Source organism: Zerene cesonia, chromosome 15 (genome assembly GCF_012273895.1).
Source record: "Zerene cesonia ecotype Mississippi chromosome 15, Zerene_cesonia_1.1, whole genome shotgun sequence".
Classification (NCBI taxonomy): Eukaryota; Metazoa; Arthropoda; class Insecta; order Lepidoptera; family Pieridae; genus Zerene; species Zerene cesonia.
Genome location: NC_052116.1, coordinates 8,063,889 through 8,085,336, shown reverse-complemented (window position 1 = coordinate 8,085,336; position 21,448 = coordinate 8,063,889). Strand labels below are relative to the sequence as shown.

General features: G+C 31.8%; 2 protein-coding genes across 3 annotated transcripts in view; both read right to left on the bottom strand.

Annotated features, from left to right (window-relative positions):
• Positions 1-4,602: 4,602 nt before the first annotated feature.
• LOC119832656 overlaps positions 4,603-21,448 on the bottom strand; it is a 44,143-nt gene continuing 27,297 nt past the window's right edge. The window contains exons 2-5 of one of the 2 annotated variants that reach the window (XM_038356359.1): positions 9,692-9,736; positions 8,328-8,515; positions 7,177-7,343; positions 4,603-5,860 (exon numbers count right to left, since the gene is read on the bottom strand). In XM_038356359.1, coding sequence (XP_038212287.1) covers positions 5,674-5,860; positions 7,177-7,343; positions 8,328-8,515; positions 9,692-9,734 — 585 coding nt within the window. In that variant the 5' untranslated portion in view covers positions 9,735-9,736 and the 3' untranslated portion in view covers positions 4,603-5,673. The remainder of the gene's footprint in view (positions 5,861-7,176; positions 7,344-8,327; positions 8,516-9,691; positions 9,737-21,448) is intronic. The other variant, XM_038356360.1, reaches the window with a different exon arrangement.
• The window catches only part of LOC119832515, a 1,890-nt gene continuing 1,271 nt past the window's right edge, over positions 20,830-21,448 (bottom strand). Inside the window, exon 2 of the mRNA XM_038356176.1 lies at positions 20,830-21,404. Coding sequence (XP_038212104.1) covers positions 20,830-21,404 — 575 coding nt within the window. The remainder of the gene's footprint in view (positions 21,405-21,448) is intronic.

The following is a 21,448-nucleotide window of genomic DNA, read 5'->3' as shown; positions in this document are numbered from 1 at the left end:
TAATAAATGTTATTTGCAGTTAACAATTTTCTTTTTTCTTTATTACAATATTTATGGCAAGACTAGGTATATGAATTATGTTGGTTAATGCATGCCAATTATGAAATTAGAAAGATGTAACTGTTTTTCCTTAAAAATAAGATAAGAGATTAAGAAAGCTAATTTTATAGATTTGGTTTTTATTTTTTTCGAATTAAATACATCAATGTCGAATTGTCAGTACTAGGTCCAATTTCAATGGGACCACACGGGAGGACGAACTGATAGCCTCCTCCTTCTAAGGTTTTATTATAAAAATAAAGACACAATATTCGTCCACATTTATTTAGAGACATCAGTATAAAATATATGAGATATAAAACAGTACAGTCGTAACTTAAACTAAAATATATAAATATACAAATATGAAATATTTTAATATATTAAAATTAAATATCTCTCAGCTGTAAACGATCGTATTGGAGAGCTGCGATATAAATAAATAAGTTTCGATACAAAATATTCATAAAATAAATATAATTTATGTGAATGGATTCACTGTGATAGTTTTAAAATATCTTTATAATAAATATATTTTAAATTTAAGAATTAAATAATATTTAAATAAATATTTTTCACAGTGAATAGGATCTATGAAGATGATAGGAAGAACAGTTAATAAACTTTCTTTTAAAAATATACAATTCATTTCTTAAAATTGTTTCGTAACAGATTAAAACAAACATGTTATTGTTCCTATATTTTAAATAGATTCGAAGTTCTTACAGACAACTAAATCTGACACAATTAATTTAGAATACAATTGTTTTACAATTTATTTTCGAATTAAAAAAAAACAACAAATACAGACTCTTTAGGGGGAAAAGAAGTTAAGTCAATCATTGCATTGGTATACATTAATTATACATATGATATACGTATTACATGATAGTTTAATTCAAGTTTATTAACGATTCTTTACGAAGAATAGATTTACACAAGGTGAGCTATAACATCGATTACAATATTACGCAATATTCTAAACATATACGTACGTTTGGCAGATACATAAACCCCGCGGAATGTTTTATAGCTTAAACACAAAAATTAATTTACCAATTTTTTTTTTTTGGTGTTAGCCGTAAATACAACTTATATAATTGATTAATTTTAATTATAATGAATCGTTTAACAAATATGTACGTATGGGTTGTGCTTAACCTCAACATTTAAATTAACAATAAAATTATAATTAGATATAATGTTATTTACATAGCGATGAAACAAATTATAAAAAGCGTAAGCAATATATTTATACACAACGACATTACCTTCTATTAAATTCATTAATTACAATTGAAATTCGGTCAAAATATAAATTCCGCAATAGGAAATTTCTCAAACCATCTAATTTGGCACGGCAATACAATCTTAAAAGCGTAAAACAAATATATATTTCTAACATTTCATAACCATGTATGCTGCTAGGAGCAATAATAAGAGGAAATACTTATCTAATGCTGTAATATTGATACTTTTGCATTTTCTTGTGTTTGATTTTACGGATTATACAAAGTGTTCGAAACGTCGGGTTAATAATATAATGAATAAATCGCGTTTAAAATCCGTTAAAAAGTTTTTAATTTCTGAACTTTTGCATTTATTTATAGCTACGTATTTAGCCGCTATCCTTTTTAATACTGTTACGTGCTCAATTTGTCATAATGGCCAACTCAACTGTTTAGTCGCGTGATCAACCAGAAATAAAGCAACTTGGCCATCTTTGAAGGTTCATGAAGGGCTAAGAAAGGATTCTGGACGGAAATAAAGGAATGGACAAAAGGGAAAAGAAAAGGATATGGGCCTTTGTCCCCTGTGTGCCCACTCATAATATGAAGTAGTAGTATTTGTATACTACTATTTCGGCCGATCTTCTGTGGGGGTGTGGTACCTTCCCAGGTGCGAGCTGCGTAGTGGTTTCGAAATAATATTGAACGTTGTCTTGTCAAAAATATATACATAATTTAACAATTTTATACCCTCTGTTTTAGAATTTTTCGAGATACTATTTTGTATAGAAAAGAATCGTCTGTCAACTTCGCATAGATAAGTGCTTTCTCCAATTATTACACCTCATAATAACTAAGGACAGCTAGGATATCTAAGTTAGGAACTCGGACTTTAGATTTTGATTTACAACCATAGGTTGATGCATAGTATAGTCGAGTTATGACATTTAATTTGCAATGTGCCTTTCTATTAAACATTTATAAGCTGTTATGTTGCTTGCTGTTATTAATTTTTTGTCTCTTTCACTCTCAAGATCATGAAAGCTAGTATGAAAGTGACATCAATATTTTTTAGAGCCAAAAATGTTTAGTAGTAACGAGTACTCATGGCAAAGCAAATAATTTATGCTGGCAACACTAGGTCACTCTATATAATGTTCATAATGTTGCCATCATCAATATATGTCTTAAAATTATTCTTAATTGCTTCATGGCTTTAAAATTTTGACACTGTCCTCGTCTTCCTAACTGATGAGAAGTAATTAAACCAGCATTTAAAATTTAAGGAATTAAAGAATTTTTTTTAATACTGATATTAAAACACCTCGGCATTGACGAGTTTTTGTTTGATACGAGGTGTTAATTGTTTTCCTAAAATATTTTCATAAATCCTTCTCATTCCTAAATTATAACTTAAATACTGATTTTGGATTAGATATAAAAATTACCGAAATACTCAGTTATAACATTTTCCCGTACATAAAATTTTTTATGCTGGCAATAATAACCTGGCTAAAAAGCAATAAAACAATATTTGGCAACATCATTATCATAGAAACTAGCGTTGATTAAAGCGTATCTGTTTGAAAATATTCGCATAAAAATCTGAATTTACTAACACCAATATCTAACTCTATTATAAATTAATTAAATCTACGATATTATATGTGGAATACTTAAACTAAACATCAATTACATCGAACAGCAAGATAATACAATGTCTTCATTTATTTAACTAACAAATTAATACTTAGGTGAATCCTTTGTTATTTGGACTATTCTAATACACCAATAAATAATCGGTTACAATTCAATTTTGTAACCTCAAACTTTAGAAACATTCTTTTCTTATTTTTAACTACACAGTATGAATATTACATGCAATAGCTTAAATCAGATATTAACACTTCTCTTTATGATAAGACAGCAAATATTTGTTATTCATAAATAAACAACATCATTCGTCGTGTTTCGCTATCCAAATTTATATTATGGTTCCAGATTTTTTCTACAAAGACTTCTTGTAAAAAAAATAGTCCAAATAACGAATTTGCACATCAATTGCTTATCCACGAAAATGATCGACTTGCCAGAAACGAGACCTTACTAGACCTTAACCTACGAGTAGTATTATGATATTATACAACATCGATAAAGAAACGTGTATAGAATCTAATATAATATGCATAATGACAAGTATGGATCAATCATTGGACCCATATATAAAGTGAGATTTGGATATATGATAAAGTTTATTTATTAAAAAGGTTTTACAAAATATTGGTAAACTCATATCAGAAATAAACACCGAAACATTTCAGCTAGAAGAAAACAAAAATATCAAAGATTAAACGAGTATTTGAGATTTATTTAGAACACTCTTTTCAGTCTCTTAAGATTAAAATGCTAAGATTTAATCATTGACGAATTAGACTCACAATCGCCTTTAAAGGTTGGCAATATGTCCGAGCGGCGTTGTATAAAACATTAATTGAAATTAACACCTTATTCCGTGGCAGTAATGGTCAAAGTCTATTGTATCGTACATTGGAAAAGTCTGCCCAGTATTGAGGCAGAGTTTTACTTCGGACAATTCTCGAGCGTAATTGCGAGTCTAATTGTTTATTGTATCTACGCCAATGGCAAAACAAATATTAAGTTTGGGAAATAAATCCGATGACTCAAAATCACACTTAAATAAGTGAAATTATATAAGTAATTAAGAAGTCATCCCTTACATAAACTGTAGAGAGCTGTAGCTACAAACACCAGATAGAAATTCCGCAATTTGATTAAATAGCGAGCAAGATTATATCAATATTAACAGAGTACATTAAATAAGTATTATAATAATAAAAATATTCACACAGTAACTATTAATTGATTGCGTTTTCGCAATCCGTAATACGCAACATTTTAAGTCAAAAATTACAATATTACCCTTTAAGTACACCGAGATTAAAAGTCGACTTACATTATAATACATGTAGATAAGTGTGAAGTCCCATATCCCCTAATGGGGTATGGGGCAGATGATATTCATCTGTATTACTGATCGATTTTCTTTATGGATAAGTAAGTGAACAGCCTTCTGTGTCCTGTTAGACCGAGACATGTGTTTTGTGCGTCCCCATCGGGATTCGAACACACGACCGCTCGGTTCTACGCTCATGCGTTAACCAATGTACCAAGGAGGCGGTCATCAATACATGTAGATAAAATTAGAGAATTATTCAACCTACAATTTTATGATTTTTAGTCATGTTTTTTATGAAGCCGTTTATAATTATCCGTTTATAATTAATCGGAAGGTTCATCCTCCGGGAAGTGCCAACCCTAGCAAAGAATATTCATTTTGTATCACTTAGTTTGACAGTCCTGGCAGGGCTATCAAAAAGTCAATCAGGTGGACTTTAACAAGACAATCTGTTGATCTTTATCGAATTTCTTTACTGCTTAATGGAAAAGATAAAGCCTAGGATAAAGAACATTTTCGGGGACTACTCTTCTCCATTCAAAGGATCAAGTGATATTTGATCAGAGAGGTGGAAGAACTACTTGTATGATAATGTAATTCGTATCTGTTTTACGTACTATTACATTTGATACTTACTTGTCATACAAACATGGCCACAAGCATGTTTTCGATTAACATTAAGTTTATATTAGCGATAAATTTTGGAATTTTCCATGAGATAAACTGACAAAATTGTGTTCATTCGGACGGTAGGGTTAGAATAACATAGCGATAAGTACATTTTTGAAATGAATATTTACATATTATAACAAGAAATTCGTTATTCTTCGCGTGATAAAAATAATTTGAGATTATGTTTTTTATGATATGTAACGAATATATTATCTTGTAATAAATAATGATCTCTATTGTCAAAGACTGAATAATACAAGAACGCATGTCCGTTTTAAGTCTAATAGGTTTATAATAAACACATAAAAAATCCTAATAAAAAAATCTCATATAAATCCTTAAAAACAATAAAAGGACTAGAAATAGAGTTCCAAAAGTTATATCAAAATACAAACTAAAATTACCGTTAAAGGGTAAACTACTAACTTGATGATTCTACACAGACAGAACCACATATTATTATTACAATGTAATTATACATTTATACTAAAACGGCATCTAACCGTGATTGCATTTCAAATATGCCCGATAGACAAGAGCAAACAATGTTTAAGTCTTAAACTCAAAAAATAACTAAACACATAAGTACGAATTTTTTAAACGAATGTAAAACCTCCCACACATTAAAACGTTTTGGCAGAAAACATAGCAAATCAAGAATATAAAGTAAAAACAAAATTTGCATTCAATTAACCACCCGATCATCACACGAATCACAGAAAGACGCCATAGATTAATCTAGAAGTGTGGTCATATTTAGGTGTCGCTGGCGGCAGAGGGCTGCTTGATCAGGTCCACCTCGCGTCCCACGCTTGCCTGGGTTTTGAGCTTGGGTCGGTATTCCTGGCTATCCACAACGCTGACGTGCTTCGGGGCAGCGTGGGTCGCCGGCACGTGGTAGTCCGAACGGTACTTCCTGTTGTACCAGTGTATGCAGACACACCTGGAAGGATATGGTAATTGGGAAGAAGTAGTGTTCAATTTTCAGGAGCTTGAATAATGGTTAGATTATTATGGAGTGCAGAAAATAGTTCAGTACTGCATTTAATAGGAAAGTTATTGTAACTAGTTTGTTTAATATTTGTATTTAATAAATACATATTCATATACTTTAAGACATCATTTGACTTTTTCCCCATGACTTGTAGTTTTGCCGGAAATCGAGGCAAACCGTATTCTGCTCTTAAAACTTCCCCTTCTTCTACTAAGAACTAAGGCCGGGTCCTTAGTTCAACTGAAATCTATTTGTCCACTCATTTTTGTTATTTTCTCTTTTCCAATTGGTTTGATTCTAATATGTACTTTTTTGTGTTTTTTTTACAATTAGCAATGTTATCTGTACTGGTCTAATTAAGTAATATTAAATATAAACTATCATTCTCTATGAACGTATTCGTTAGACAGTAATTACCGAGAGTTGTCTCCACATAACTAGATTGGCTTTCATTAGCCTAATAGCCGTCCTATCAAATTTTAATTAAGTTGAGTGTCGAAATGGTTTTGTTACGAGCTGTAGAAATACCATTTACCACATTCTACGTTTCTGGGCGGACGTTAATTTCATATACGCATTATAACAATACTAATATAATTGTATATTTTTCTATTATATATAGATTTTTTCTATTTTATGAAGATCTGCGTGAGAGATAATCTCATCTGATCAGTGTGAATGTTGATAAATTGGTCATAATGATGGTGTGTCATTCTAAATTGTAACAACGAAATATTCCATTATAAGAAAAGCTTGCAATACCATAAGGATCGTATCTTGAAGGAGATAAAATGTAATCTTTTGAGGCCATTCCTATTTACAATTTGTTTTATAAGAAAGAGTAGATATTTACGCACCATGAGCATGAAATTTGCTATGGAGGTAATGGAATTTTCGAAACAAGTTTGTATCAAAGTGACATTGGACTAGGCTTATGGGCTGGAAAAGGGTAGCTTATGGTGAATTCATATCCAATTTTTGGAAGGCATTAGATTAAGGGCCTGATGGAGTTTTACTTTGATGACATAAACGGGACAGTTTGTGAGAATGAATGGCTGAATGGCGAGTGTTAACTTTCCCTCGTATTTAGCTTTGTTACTATTAGAGTTGGATGAAATATATCGAAAAAAAAAAAATATATATATATATATATATAAATATATATATACCCGCCAGTAAGTAGCATAAATTGTGCGCGGATCCTTATTTGATTGGAGTCAGTCTACCTTCTTCAATTGTCGTAAGAATATGCAGTAGTCAATTACCTTAGCACGGCTCCCAATATCCCAGCCCCAATGAGTGCGGCCCCAGCGCCCATCAGATAGTAGCGATGTTGAGCTGCCTCCGCCCCCGGAGATAGCTGCACCAGCCCCACCACCAGAACCACAATGCCCAGCAGAAGCGAGCCCACTACTGCATGCAGGAATGCCGTCTGTAATGTATTATAATACTTATATACGTTTGAACTTTATTTAGACCATAGGTTTTTCAATGACACTACTTAGATATAGATTTTCTGCATAAGTTAAATGCGCAAGGATATTTTTATAAAATCTCCTAGCATGTTCTAGCTCAGTCGTCGAAGTGATCGTTGCTAGAATAAATGAATTGATGTAATTGTATTAAATTAATAGATAAAGAAATTTGACTGTATGTACAGTGCATTCATAAGATTTTTGGAGATAGATACAACTGTAGAAATTCCCTTTAAGTATGCAAGCACAAATCTAGTTCTATAATATCTTGTGTTTAAAAAATCAAATAAAATACATTAAACCGTACCAACCCCCTGCCTACGCTCATAATTCTATTAATTTTCTAGTATCCGGGAACCAAGTTTAAAGTTAAGTTAAAATGCATTACACCATTTGTTACGACAATTTTTAAGTTACGAGACAAAATGCGCTATATTTCAGCATTTTCCACCGTAATCGTGTGCCAAGTTTGCAAAACACTGTTCAACTGCTATACTGTAGGTAGACTTTACCTTTACTGACCCAAAAAGCAGTGTATTATTATATTCGTTGTTTGTGTCTTTGTGTTCATAATTTACACCATGTATGTATGTATGTATGTATGTACAATAAAATAGATTTTGATCGTGGGAATTGACCGAGTTTCTTTTCAAAATAAAAAAAAAAACAAACTTGGTTAACACTGGGGAAATAAAATACAACGTACTCTAGTTAGTAATAATTTTCAGATTACGAAAATTGCTGGCTATGGCTACAATCAAATCTATTAAACCTTTCATAAAACAGTCTAGTAAGTCTAGCAAATCTGAAAAAAATAACGTAGATCTAATTAAAAAATGTAATTATAAAATATGGAAACTTTACATTTTAAAAGAAAGCTGCTAAAAACTGCTGCGTAAACGTCTAGATATCTCTATCAGATACTTGTTACCAATGTTTACCTTTCTACAGAAGTAGAGTTCGTGCCTGAACCGGTGGTCCGGCGAGGGGGTGGCCTCCTCGAGCCCTCTGCCCAGCTGGAGGGGCAGCTGGGAGGGCCGCCGCCCCCCGCCCCCGCGCTTCTCAGCTCGCCGCCGCTCATGCCGCACGGCCACTGCGGGCATTGCTCCAATCATTTTTTTAGCTGTACCTGTAACCCGTAGTTTAGCCTAAATGTATACGGGTAGGTCGCACACCGATATGTGCAGTACGCCTAGCGATGTCTCAACCGAAGCGAAAGCTGAATTTGGTGTTCAAATTTTGCGCTACTGAAGACTTTTCGTTTTGTTATTTGTGTCGGTTGCCGGTTGCCATGAGGCCGCCAATTTCACAGCCAATGCAAATTTTCCTTTATTTATTTTTATACAATATGAATCAACATGAACAAGTTGTTGTATATTGTCTTTATAGTAATCCCACTTATATTATAAATGGGAAAGTTTGTGTTTCTGTTACTATTTTAGGTCATTAAAGCTAAAACTACATCACGGTTGTTTCAGGTATTCTGCTTACACCGGATACAAACAGGAACTAAGCCACGGGTTGAAGTAAGTTTATAAACGTATTAATCGTTAGTACAACACTAAATTCGACATAAATGTTATTAAGAATGATCATTCCAAATTACATATGTTCTAATATTTTATTAATTTTTGTGAGCGATAAGAACTATTATATTATTTGAATTAAAAAAGTGATTGTAGCAAAAAATGGCTGATATTAAAAAACAAACAGTTTGAGTCTACGTGTCCTAATTGCGGTAGCTAGGTTAATAGGATATCGATTAGACAATGTCCATGCACGAAGCTACAATCGCTGCGAATTTTAACTTTGTTAACCGACGTTCCCAAACACGTGGTTCTCAATTCGACTGTACATATGTATGTTACTTCATAGTTCAGTGGGAAGCTGATTAGCATGATATTTTGTTTGATACGAAATAGTTCCCATTTGACCATGTTGAAAATTGAGAGTGTGCCTCCCTCCAGGAACGTCGATGACCTTTTCGTGTCAAAGAATTATGTGTGTGATGATTTTGTGCAAAAAAGTTATAAAGCAATAACAGACATATTGATAGGCAACTAGGCGTAGCATCTAGCGATAATTTCTTATTACAAGCATTACAGTATATGTAGTATAATGAATTGCAGTGTTATATAAAAGCTCTCGAAGCGAAGATAGATGAAAACTAGGTAATATCATAGTAATATTGCCTCATTTTCGTATTAAATAGATATTCATTTTCATATTTATGAGATACATTTAAAAACTACAATAGTTGCAAATTACTTAAAATGTTTTTGAAATAAATATTTCTTATGCTTACACTTCGTGCGTTGACTACTTGGTTGTAATAGAGACTGGAGCATATCTGAAAAATGTTGAGAAATTTCAGTTTAGTTATTATAAAAAAGGTAAAAATATACCAGAGTTTCGCATCCAAAATCAGCCGTTTATTGAATAGATTAGCAATTAGATTAAGCGACGCAGTTCAACAATCTGAATGATATACTGCCATAGAACGTACCTGCTGTGGCCCCTAGCGCTATTTCATTTTTTTATAACATTGAATAAATTGGCTTAAGGTGTAAACATAGGACAAAAGTATTAACGTCATAATGATCAAGTTTTCCATCGACATTTTTATAAAAATTTAACCAAGTTGACTGCCACATATAAATTTACGTTGTATTACATTAATGCTGATTTACAAAGAATAAATCAATAATTACCACGAAAATAATATATATACGTAATCTTGAGAAATATTTTCTACATAAAACATAAAACATTCCATAACGTATCCAACAAATTTGCTATATCATTAATGTAAAACACAACTATGGAGCTTATCTTCTATCTAAATAACGTGAACTATTTTCTATGTAAATACTTAATATGAAACTTTATTTTCCAATGTACGATACTTGGAAAAATATACGTTTTTAAAAGCTCTCTAAGTGCTTGTAAAACTCAAAGCCCAACCCATATTTTATTTAGAATTTAATATTCAACGTTTGAAACGTGAACTCAATTTTTTAATAAAAATAAAACGAAAAATGTGGCGTGTCGACTGATATCAATGTTTAATTAATGTTTTTATTTCATGGTACTATTATTTTTATTGCTTCGTGGTAAGTACAATTCATGTTGTTTGATATAAACTGTATCATTATGACGAAATTTGAAAGGGAACATTAGAATTTTTTATGTAAGAGCGAGTAGTCTAGTGGTTCGCCTGATGGTAAGCGATTACTACCTCCCTTGAACATGTACGATAAAGAAAGGATTGACGATAGGAATAAAGGAATGGACTCCGATGGGTAAAGAAAGGGATACATTTGACGTAACAGTTTAGTGGCAGTTTGTGACATTCAAAGTCAGGAATTACTATTTTCTGAATTTGTTCTGTTTTCCAATTCTGTTTAGATAGTAAATAAACATTTCTCAATTATGTCAAACTTCATAAGCAATCTTATATCATGTTATAGCCTTTGCCCGACTATTAAGAGTTTAACTTAATTATACTATATTGCTGTAGTGTACCTACGAGTAAATGCTCATAATTTCAATAGCCTAGCATCGTAAGATCTACTTTTATAATAATATACACTACAAAATGTAAGAACTATAGGAAACTAATATTCCTTCCTCAATGGACCTTACTCAATCTAACTTGCACTGTCTCTCGTAATTAGGTCTTGTAAAAAAAGAAAAAAAATAACATTTAATCAGGTGCTGCGGAGAAAACTTTCATAAACGTTCATGAATACACAATAGCTTAAGTTTTGAATACTTTTTAAATCCCGGGTCCCCGTTCGGGACCACCCTTTTAATGGAGGAAGTTAACTTGTCTGTCTGTGTGTATCGAAGCTCATATATATATCTTGCTTGCTAGACAGCTACCTTCCAGACGGAAGGTACTAGGACTGTATATTCTAGAAGCGGATAGCAGTAGCGATGTCAAAAGCATGAGCCAACAAGTAATGTTATTTGAATGTCACCTTTATTCAGTATTTCCTTAACATTACTCGAGATATGAGAAGCAATTCAAATAAATAACACTTCTCCCGACAGTTAGCTTTGTGAAAAATTACACGTCAAATAGCTTTTAGTAGTTCAAAGTGGATGAGAAATTGTTAAAAGTTACTGGCGATCGTATATTCATATTAGGTTGTCATAAAAATGTGTTACTGATAGTAACTTTAATTTCTGTTGCGTTTTATCTAACTGCTAAGAGAATGTTGTTTTGTTGAGTGTGTATTAGGATCTTATCGCGTAACAAACATTAGTTTGAGACGCATCTATTTATTAGTTATCATTGTGAGTTAATTGTAAAAAAAATGTGGTTTTCGTACATTAAATTTATTATATCTACAAAGTCTGTTTCTTCAAAACTGTTAAGTGGGTTATTAAAATGTAATTTAGGGGGGTGAGAAGGGATAAATTAAATTATTATGTGTTTTTGAATTTACTTTTCGATAAGCTTATGCGATATTGTTAAGTGTTTCAACAACTAAGTCATAGTTGCAGGCTATAAATTTTAGTTTAAAATGGGGTTATTGCCCTCACAGTTGGCTGTAGTTTCAAGTGATTGACCCAAGTCCAATTAGTTCAATTTCTACCCGTTTCATATTGGGATTAAATGTGATTTTAGAACTAAGATTCTTTTAAAGGGATACTGATTTTTATATATAAGGATATTGTACAAAACCTTGTGTTATTACATTAATATTTTACTAACACTATAATAAAAACGTTAGTTTAAGAATACGATGTATGGCCTATATAGGCCAACAAACATATATATGTTTGTTGCTCTTTCACGCAAAAATCTCAACCTGAATGAAATTCATTTCAGACATAGCTAATAGACAAGGCTTTTATCCAATACCTCTCGAGGGATCCCACGGGCTGAAGTAAGTATATTATATTAAAGAACATGTTTGAGCCAATTCCCTTAAACACGACATGGACAATTCAATCATGTTGTTACGTATAAGAAGTCTCATTGATTCGCAAATTAAATAAATGTCGAGATCGATAGAGACAAATAGGGCAAAGCTTGTCCCGCTTGGGTCCAGGGCCAAAGCAATAAGACGTTGGGATACATACGATACGGTGGACATTCATTTGATAAAGGATTAATCTCGTAGAGGAATGGAAAATAGAGGGAAAAGGTAGTGGACGTGTTTATAGTAGGTGTACTAATATTCTACACCCGGAATTTCTTTAAGAATGAGATATAGATATCACCACGGTCGCATAATTATTTGGGGACATCAAATTCTTATCAGTTAATCACTTCCTTGCGACACTAAAGAAAGATAAACAAACAAACACACATTTGCAATTATAATGTTAGTAAGTTGTAAATTTAGTCATCTGTGGTGAGGTTTTCATACAATATTACTAAAGTTATTAGTCGGTAGTCGTATATATGGAAAATTTTATTAGGTTCATCAATAAAGTAAAGATTGTTAGGAACGCCGCTATGTTTTTATCCGGCGTTATCATCCCCTACTTAATATCATAAATACAGAAACCCACTCTGCTTAATCTTTGAACTACTGAACCGGTTTGGAAGAAATTTAGTACAAATATAGTTTGAGACCCGAGAGAGACAAGGAACAGTTTTTATACAGGAAACCCTACGGAAACGGGAGTTATGTGACTTTTCCTTTACTACACGAGCAAAACCGCGCGCGACAACCTAGTTTACCAAAAATACAGGACATAACAAGGATTATTCAACAGTCACTTCAATCACCTAGTAATTTATATATATTATACATTTCTGTGTATATTCACTGTGTCTTCATAGCGAATCATACAGAACACGGCATGTACAGCGTAAAGCAGTACAGTACAGTTTATCGATTTTAGTACGAGGGGGTGGGGCCAGACGTGCCAACGAATCGCTCCCAATGTACTTACATTCTACCTATATGTACGAAACTGCTAGATATTTACTGGGTTCTTTTAATAGTTCAGGACCCCGTCGCCGTCGGTAACAATTCTCGAATAGATATCACTTTGATTTATGAGATTTTTAAATGAATACAGGACACAATAAAATAAACCATACGCTCGTATCCTTTTACTTACACTTCTCTTGCCGTTTTTTCCCCGTTATCAGTCCATTCTTTATACCACATCTTTTAAAGTCGGCAATCCATTTGCAAAGACGTAAGCCCTCAGCAAATATCCTCCTTATGCCTCTGCAAATGTTCATGGGCGGTGTTAGCGCTTACCATCAAGCTTTACACCAGCAACTTTGCTGAGATAAAAAAAGAAAATTTCTATTGCGATATGTTGCAAGTTTAATTGTCGCATTAAACAAAAGCAAACAAATATATGTTTTGAACCGACGATCCGAAGAACAACATAGGATCAATCAAATGTATTTTGATACTCAATAACTCAAGGGTTTCCAAGTAATTGAAGTGGTATCTTCCCCTAAGAATGTTGGTGATCATTTTTGTAGAAAATAATTGTTATTGGTATACAAATTCAATTATTATAGTAATAATAATCAAGGTTTAATGTTCTAGTAGGAAGTAATTTACCGCTTTCTACACGCTATTTCTTTGTTGTTCCATCTATCCTGGTACTATATATCTATCAGTCTTTACTATAGTTACTTTAGTGGGTCGCAGAAACGAATAAAAGAAAATGAATATTTTATCATTTATTAAGTGTAATAAATCGAGTGAAATTAAATATACTAACGTGGAATGATGTGATTAATTTAACATGTTTGAGAGAAGGCTATATTTCTGAAATACACTCATATTAATTAATAATTAGGAGCTATTTAATAATGCTATGTGAAAACTTATCCATCCAATAAAGTATCACAACGTCACCTGTAAAATATCAAAACTAGAGAAATTACAACACATTTTAGAAACGGTTGTTTAATAAGATATTTGATGAATAAATTTTTAACGAGGATTAAAAAATCCGCTCCTAATGATTTAAAATATCAAGTTTATTTTATAAAAAACCATCGTATTTAATACTCCAAGACAGCGAGATCAACAATGCGTATAAATAATATCAAATGCACGTGAGCTAACACCTCTTTACAAAATATCGTCCAAATATAAGAAAGCTTTATGTTAAATTTTATGAACGCAAAGGATTACGCCAGAAAATATGAAAATCGTCTTTTAATTGTCCATATATCGCGGATAACGATTCACTGTTATAAGTTGTTAGATAAACATTTCCATAATAAATATAAACGAAATGAAACGAACGTAAAAGCTGCTAAATTTTAAAAGCACGAAAGTTTCAATTTAAAGTTTAATTTTGTACAGTGAAATGCGACTCATATTTTCATTTGAGCTTAATATAAAATTAATAGCGGAGTAAGTTTTGCTTTGTTTTGGTATTAATAAATATTGTGTTTTGAAAGTAAAATAGACTGTTCACTATATTATATATAATACTAATTAGAAATTCTCGAACAGTAAATGCAAAAAGCTTGTTATTTTCATAGATATATTTACATTTTAATTCCGGCAAAGTAATACTGTCGTTGATATAGTGGACCTCTAAACAAATCTTGATAGCGAATTTTAAACGTATATTACAGTAATCCTATGCAAGAATTTATATAACTACCCCGCAAAGAACTCCATGTATGTAATATGTTGTTATATCTTACAATTTGAATGTGCTGTCCGTGCCGTATCTATTTCTTAGGTCTATGAAGTGAGTTTCATTTTAATAATTACAAAGTCGTGAATGGCGTCTTAAGAATCTGTTAGACATTTTTGTTTTCACGATATTATTTTATATGAAACAGCATATACATAATGTTAAATAACGCTGCTTGAGCAAGATATATAATAACTAATAAGATTTGAGATTTGTTTATTTAGAACGCACTTACTTTTGTGAAAATTCGAATAAAAACATTTACAGTATAATAAATCAAACCCTATATAAAAAATAATGATTAAAGGATTATAATGATGAAATTATACTGTTAAACCTGTCAGTATGGTTACAATGAAACGATATAACTTTCTCTCAAACATCGATAAAAATATTAATTTACAAAAAATATTAACATACGGCTCGCTAGTAATACTTGTAGATATTTGTATCATTACAATATTATCTTATACAAACTATTAGAAATTGGTCTGTATGTGACAACTGTTAAAGTGATTTATCATGAACGTTTCATATATTACGTATTATGAAAAAACAAACTAAAATTACTATTTAATGTAATCATGCCTGTTTGTATGTATTTTTAGTGTTTTACGTGTTTTTACGTACAAGGGAAGACAAATTAAATGAGATACCACAACAACCATTCAAGTTTGTCAATAAAAAGAAAAGTCCTTTTCTAAATAAAGTTAACAGCGTATCTCAATAAAACACTTTAACAGATTATGTAGTAGGTACAAGTGAAAAGATCACTACTTAAAATGATATACCATATAAACCAGTTATATTTCAATAACAATAAAAACTTAAAATTAAACAAGTCTCTTCGTTGGAATATCTGCGCAGAATCTATTTGAATACACTACGTTTAAGACAAACATACAAATATTGGAGCTGGTTGTGGCTAGGGTTGTCAACTTTTGTAATAGAGGTATTTAAATAAAAGTGATTTTAAATATCATTAGACGTAATTTAAAAGGGAAAATGATGATGTATCTAAGTAAAAGTGTCTAAACATTCTAACAATTAGCTATTGTCCTTCAGATTCACGAAGAATTCTTGGCTTGGTAGTTTACTTAGTAGACAGTTCACTGTACTGTACACAATTAATTATAAAGAGTAAGCAATTGTTACACAATTATCATTTATTTGACAACCCTATTTTTAGTCAGAAAGCTAAGTAGTAGAAAATACGGTAAATAGTACGAGAAAGTCTAATTATGTAGCTAATATTGATTTACTGAATGGTAAAATGTTTATAATTTGTTAGTTAAAGAGTTTATTTGTGTATTAAATGTAAATATCTAAAGAACTTTGTGTTTAGTTTAGTATTTCTAGAACAAGATATAAACGATTTTCAATTAGTTCTGTCTAGTATTATATTATCTGTATTTCTGTCTACTTTCATATAAAATGTTATTTAAAAGAAATGATGTCAAGCAATTTGAATTCATACGTAATGTCTTATTATTCGCAAAGAATATAGATAACTATTTAACAATAAACAGATTTTAAAAGTTTAGATTTGCGCAGATATTATTTTGTACTTAGAAGATAAGAATAGATTTTAACAGTATTAATTTTTCTAGAAAAATATTGCACTGTGACTGTAGAAACTTGATGACGGATGTAGATAGTGTGATGCTTTCTGTGAATTTCTGTCTATTTGCGTATCACCTCTTCAGAAATTATATAAAAAAATTAAAATCACATCGAAAAGATTGTACTGTAAAGTCGCTCACAACATTCCGTTTGATAAAAACAAATCTGAAGATGACTTTCATTAAAATATTATCAATACAAAAAATAGACATAAAGTCACAGAAAATTGAACCTTATATATCTTAGAAATAGTAAAGTAGTGCGCGTAACACGCATAAATATAGGCGCAAAAGCGTTTATAAAAATTCTTCACGACACCGAAATTTTGCATCAAAATTCACAACTAACACCTTTGAGCGTTGCACAACATTGAAAATAACAAAACTTGCTTCACAAAAAATTAAAAGTATCGAATTTAAATGGAAAAGTTCGGCTGGTAGTTAGGGTACAGGAGATGTTGTATTATAAGCAACGTAAAAAAAGATATAGAAGAAGGAAATTATATATTAAAATAAAAGATATTAAAAGGATGCAATTTATTCGAACACGTAATTCCCTCTTATATTTGATTAATTTTACTCTTTGTACCTTAAAGAGAGATGGCAGTTATGTAGTTACATTTCCCATTTATAGACCCATGTAAGTTTCGAGTTTATTACCAAATATACTCGTATATTAACCAATGTTTGGCTCCAGACTCGAGCTACGCCAGCGTAAATGATGTATTTTACAGAATGATTACCAAACGCAATCCTTTTGTATATTAAGTTACGTATAGTTGCGATATTATTGCATTATACATTAAATTTTACGCTGAGCATATAAGAAACATGTTGAAGTACTGACTTTTTACAATCAGTTTAAGTAATAGAGTTATAATCGAAGGAAACAGTAATTTATAATTGGAAAAATTTAAACAATGCATAATATAATCTATAAAGAATACATAAAACCTAGCTCTTAATAAAACATCTCCTTTACATTGCGAATATTACTTGAAAAGAGTGAAGTCCCTAGTGGGGTATGGGGCAGACAATATACATCTGTGTATGATATACACTGATCGATTTTATTTATAGACAAGTAGGTGATCAGCCTTCTGTGTTCTACCAGGCCGACATTTCTTTTTAATCCCCACCACTAGCAATCGAACCCGGGACCCTTTGGTTCTACGCTCACGCGATAATATACCAAGGAGGCGGTATATTTACCTGAAGGTTCTATAAATTGCTGTTATCGATGACTCATCAAGATGGCGTGTGGTAAACAAAACAATCAAATATGATTCGTTTATTTGTGAGAAATAGCAAGTAGCCGAGATAATCTCTCGGTATATATTACTTTATCTATTAGAGGATATATTGAAGATATCACATGCATCTATCGGAATTATTCTGTATAGATCTGACGTGAAAACTATTTAAATGCTATGGTATTGCTAGGTACAAAAACTTGAAATAATTAAGATAAATATACTAGGTACACTATTTTAATGGAATCGTGTTATAAATTTCAGCATGTAAACGTATCGTGTACGTGAATATTGTAAATAGGATACAAAAAGCGAAGGCATTTAGTAAGAATTTAGTATTAAAGTGATAAAAGTGGCGTATTTACACGTGTCACTTAGCGAGTATATAAAATCGTAACGATACAATCCTATAAAATACCTAATATAAAAGTATAGGCACAAGAAATTTCATAATTAATTTGTGTGCAGCTAATCTCACGTTATTTGTGCAAAATTTTTTATTTTACATTTAGTTTCGAGATCTATTTGCACGCCTTTTGTAGTGATGTAGTGTTGTTTAGCTTTGAATTTTACTGAGAGTATTATTTTATAATTTTTCTCCCTTCACAGAGAGTATTATTTCACATATGGATATTGTTTAAACGTTTAATTATTAAAAGTATAGGCTGTATATTCATGAGATTGGAACTTTGTTTATATTATACGAAAATTAATTATATTTGCTACAAAGGGCTTGCATATAAACCGGGTCTAATCCTAATAGAATTCAAAAGGCGAATAAATATAATAAATTATCTAAGTTTCGCTGCAAAGCGCAATATGATTATGGCACATTCGTAAACGATATTAATAAAAACTTTAATCAATCATTGATTTCGTCGAATTATTTAGAATTCCAGATAAGTTTGTTTAAGTCCCTCGAGGGTTTATTTACAACTGTATCGCGTAATTCGTGTCTATATCACTGTAAAGTCAATCTTTTAATTATTATTTTATACAAGCTAGCTGGTTCTAGACACAGGGTGTAGACGATTTCGCTCAGGCTTTTTCTACTAATGTATTTTATGTAAGATTACATCCAATCCCCATTGGACTTTTACTTCATTTAAACATCCACGTTACCGTAAAATACAGCAGTAGATAAAGGCTTTACTAACAAGATTTGGAAAACATTAGAAACATGACGTGGATTTCAATCGTTTATCTATTTCACGTGCGGTCTAAATGTTTCTAATGTTTGTCAAAACTCCTTAACAATTTCAATAATACATCTATGAATCAAGTGCAATTACAATACACACGTGTAACAATAATAAATTGATAAAAGACGACATTAATGATACTTAAAACTAACAAACGAATAAATTATAACATTTACATAGATTACTGGTGTCTTCTGAAAATGTTATGTCACATCGAGGGCTAGAATCGGTCAGGTTTATTAAATAGTATATTATTTAGGATCAATGTCAATTCGACAGTTATGACAGTTTGATAATTAAACACACCACGTAACTCTTAGAAATGCAAACTTTAGTTCGATTTGAAGAAACATGCCCTTGATGTGGCATAAAATTGTCGGTTTCTATACATGTCTTGAAAAAAATTGTGTACTACTTAAAACGGAAAAATCTTTTGTTATAAGAATCGAAAATTGACCTAAAGCGTGCAAGGCAATTAATAACGAGATCATTGTTGTAAAAAGAAGTGGCAACAGAAACATAAGTAACTAACATATTTATAGGACTAAAATAAATTTTTAGAAAGCCAAATAATAAAATTGAGCTCCGTGACATCAATTTTGATTAATCTTGACTAATTCACATTAAATGTGCGATAATATAAAAACCGATTAATTTGTAAAGTAAAATTTTCGATATTTGACAAGAAAATACATATTCACAGCCGTGTACTAAATTAGAGAAATCATCGTTTTCATTAACAATAAGGATCAAAGACCAAAAAGGTTACATATTGTCTGTTTTATTATTTAATTATATTGTAATGTTCCAAAGGTGTGCCCTGAGGACTCTTTTAAGTATTGTTCAAAAAGATTGATAACATTTATGCATACCTTTTAAAATCAGAAAGAAAAATCATCAAATTGTTTGGTCTTTGACAAGAAAGTTAGTATTTTATGATAAATAAAGCTACCAATTAAATCAATTAGGAATCACATAAACAAAAGTACTTAAAATAATATGCATTTGGCACAACCGAATTAAGCCTTGTGCGTTAAATAAATTTTTAAATAATTGAACAAAAAAAAATCAGTCTCCAGCGAAATTCGTAAACTAATAAAAGAATAATAACTCCGAATACAACCGCAATCAATATTTTATATTGCGTCCGTGTTACGAAACAATTCAATATTAAACAGTCATTAAATCAGCTCTGTCTTGGTTCTAATTTTGTTTTATGATTGCAGTTGTTAGTTTAACAATCGTTTTATAAATATAGAAGGTACATAATAAACCAAATACATAAACTCACTACAATAAGTTGGAAATGAAAAATACACACATTTCTTTATTAAAATTGAGAGTCATATTGATCCTTAAAAAGACATTATAGTAGGTATTTCTAATTTACACGAAGCCGTTAAACTCGTTGGTAGCACACAGCACAACGTTGTCACGAGAAGCATCAAGGAAAAATAGAGTCTGTTGGATAAAGGGATAGCCTTCAACGCATTGAGGTTTTCTCCCAATTTGACAATTCGCTGATACCGAACATTCTAATTTTAATGGAGAATGCGAGTGAAGTTTGTAAATATAAAGATGGAAAGAAATTACAGGAGAATTTAAGAAAGTTTAAAAGATAAGGAGTCAACGCGGTATAACATGATTACCTATGAAATCGAATACAAGTCCATAGAAAAGTAAAATGTAAGGGATCAACGAACGGTCAAATTTGGTTATTCACATTTTCGACATGATCATATAACGCCCATCAGAGAGCAGTTCTTTCGTATCTGATGGCGACCCTGGACTTAGACTCGGAGCCATAGACGGCGTCGAATATGTATCTTTGTTGAATTTGCCAAATCTTCGCTCACTTTCTGATGCCATTGACACTTCCTCTTCTACGATTTGTTCCAGCGGCGACTCTCTCATCGCATCTCCATTCAAAGCCAACGCGTTAACAAATCCATGAGCTCTGTCTGGCGGAGGCTCGGTGTAAGTCTCTGTTACAGGTTCAGGTAGGACTTCAGTAGCGCGCGCACGTCTAGCATTTTTTGTACGCATGCCACCAGTCTCTGCATCTCGTTCCAATCTATGCCCAGATCTCGATCTCGTCAATTGTCTCTGGACGTAGTCCTCCAAGGCGTCTTCCTCGCTCTTGGTCAAATATTTGTGCAGTACAATCAAAAATACGCCAATGAAGAGAGCGAACAGGCCGGAGCATACTAGTTCATTGAACCAGCTGACGGAGCCGATGCTGCTCCAAGAAGTGACGTCATCAGGGAGCCACCCGGAAGCAACAAGAAATAGTCCTAAGACGAGGAAAACGACTCCAAGATGGAGCATGCCAACGGAG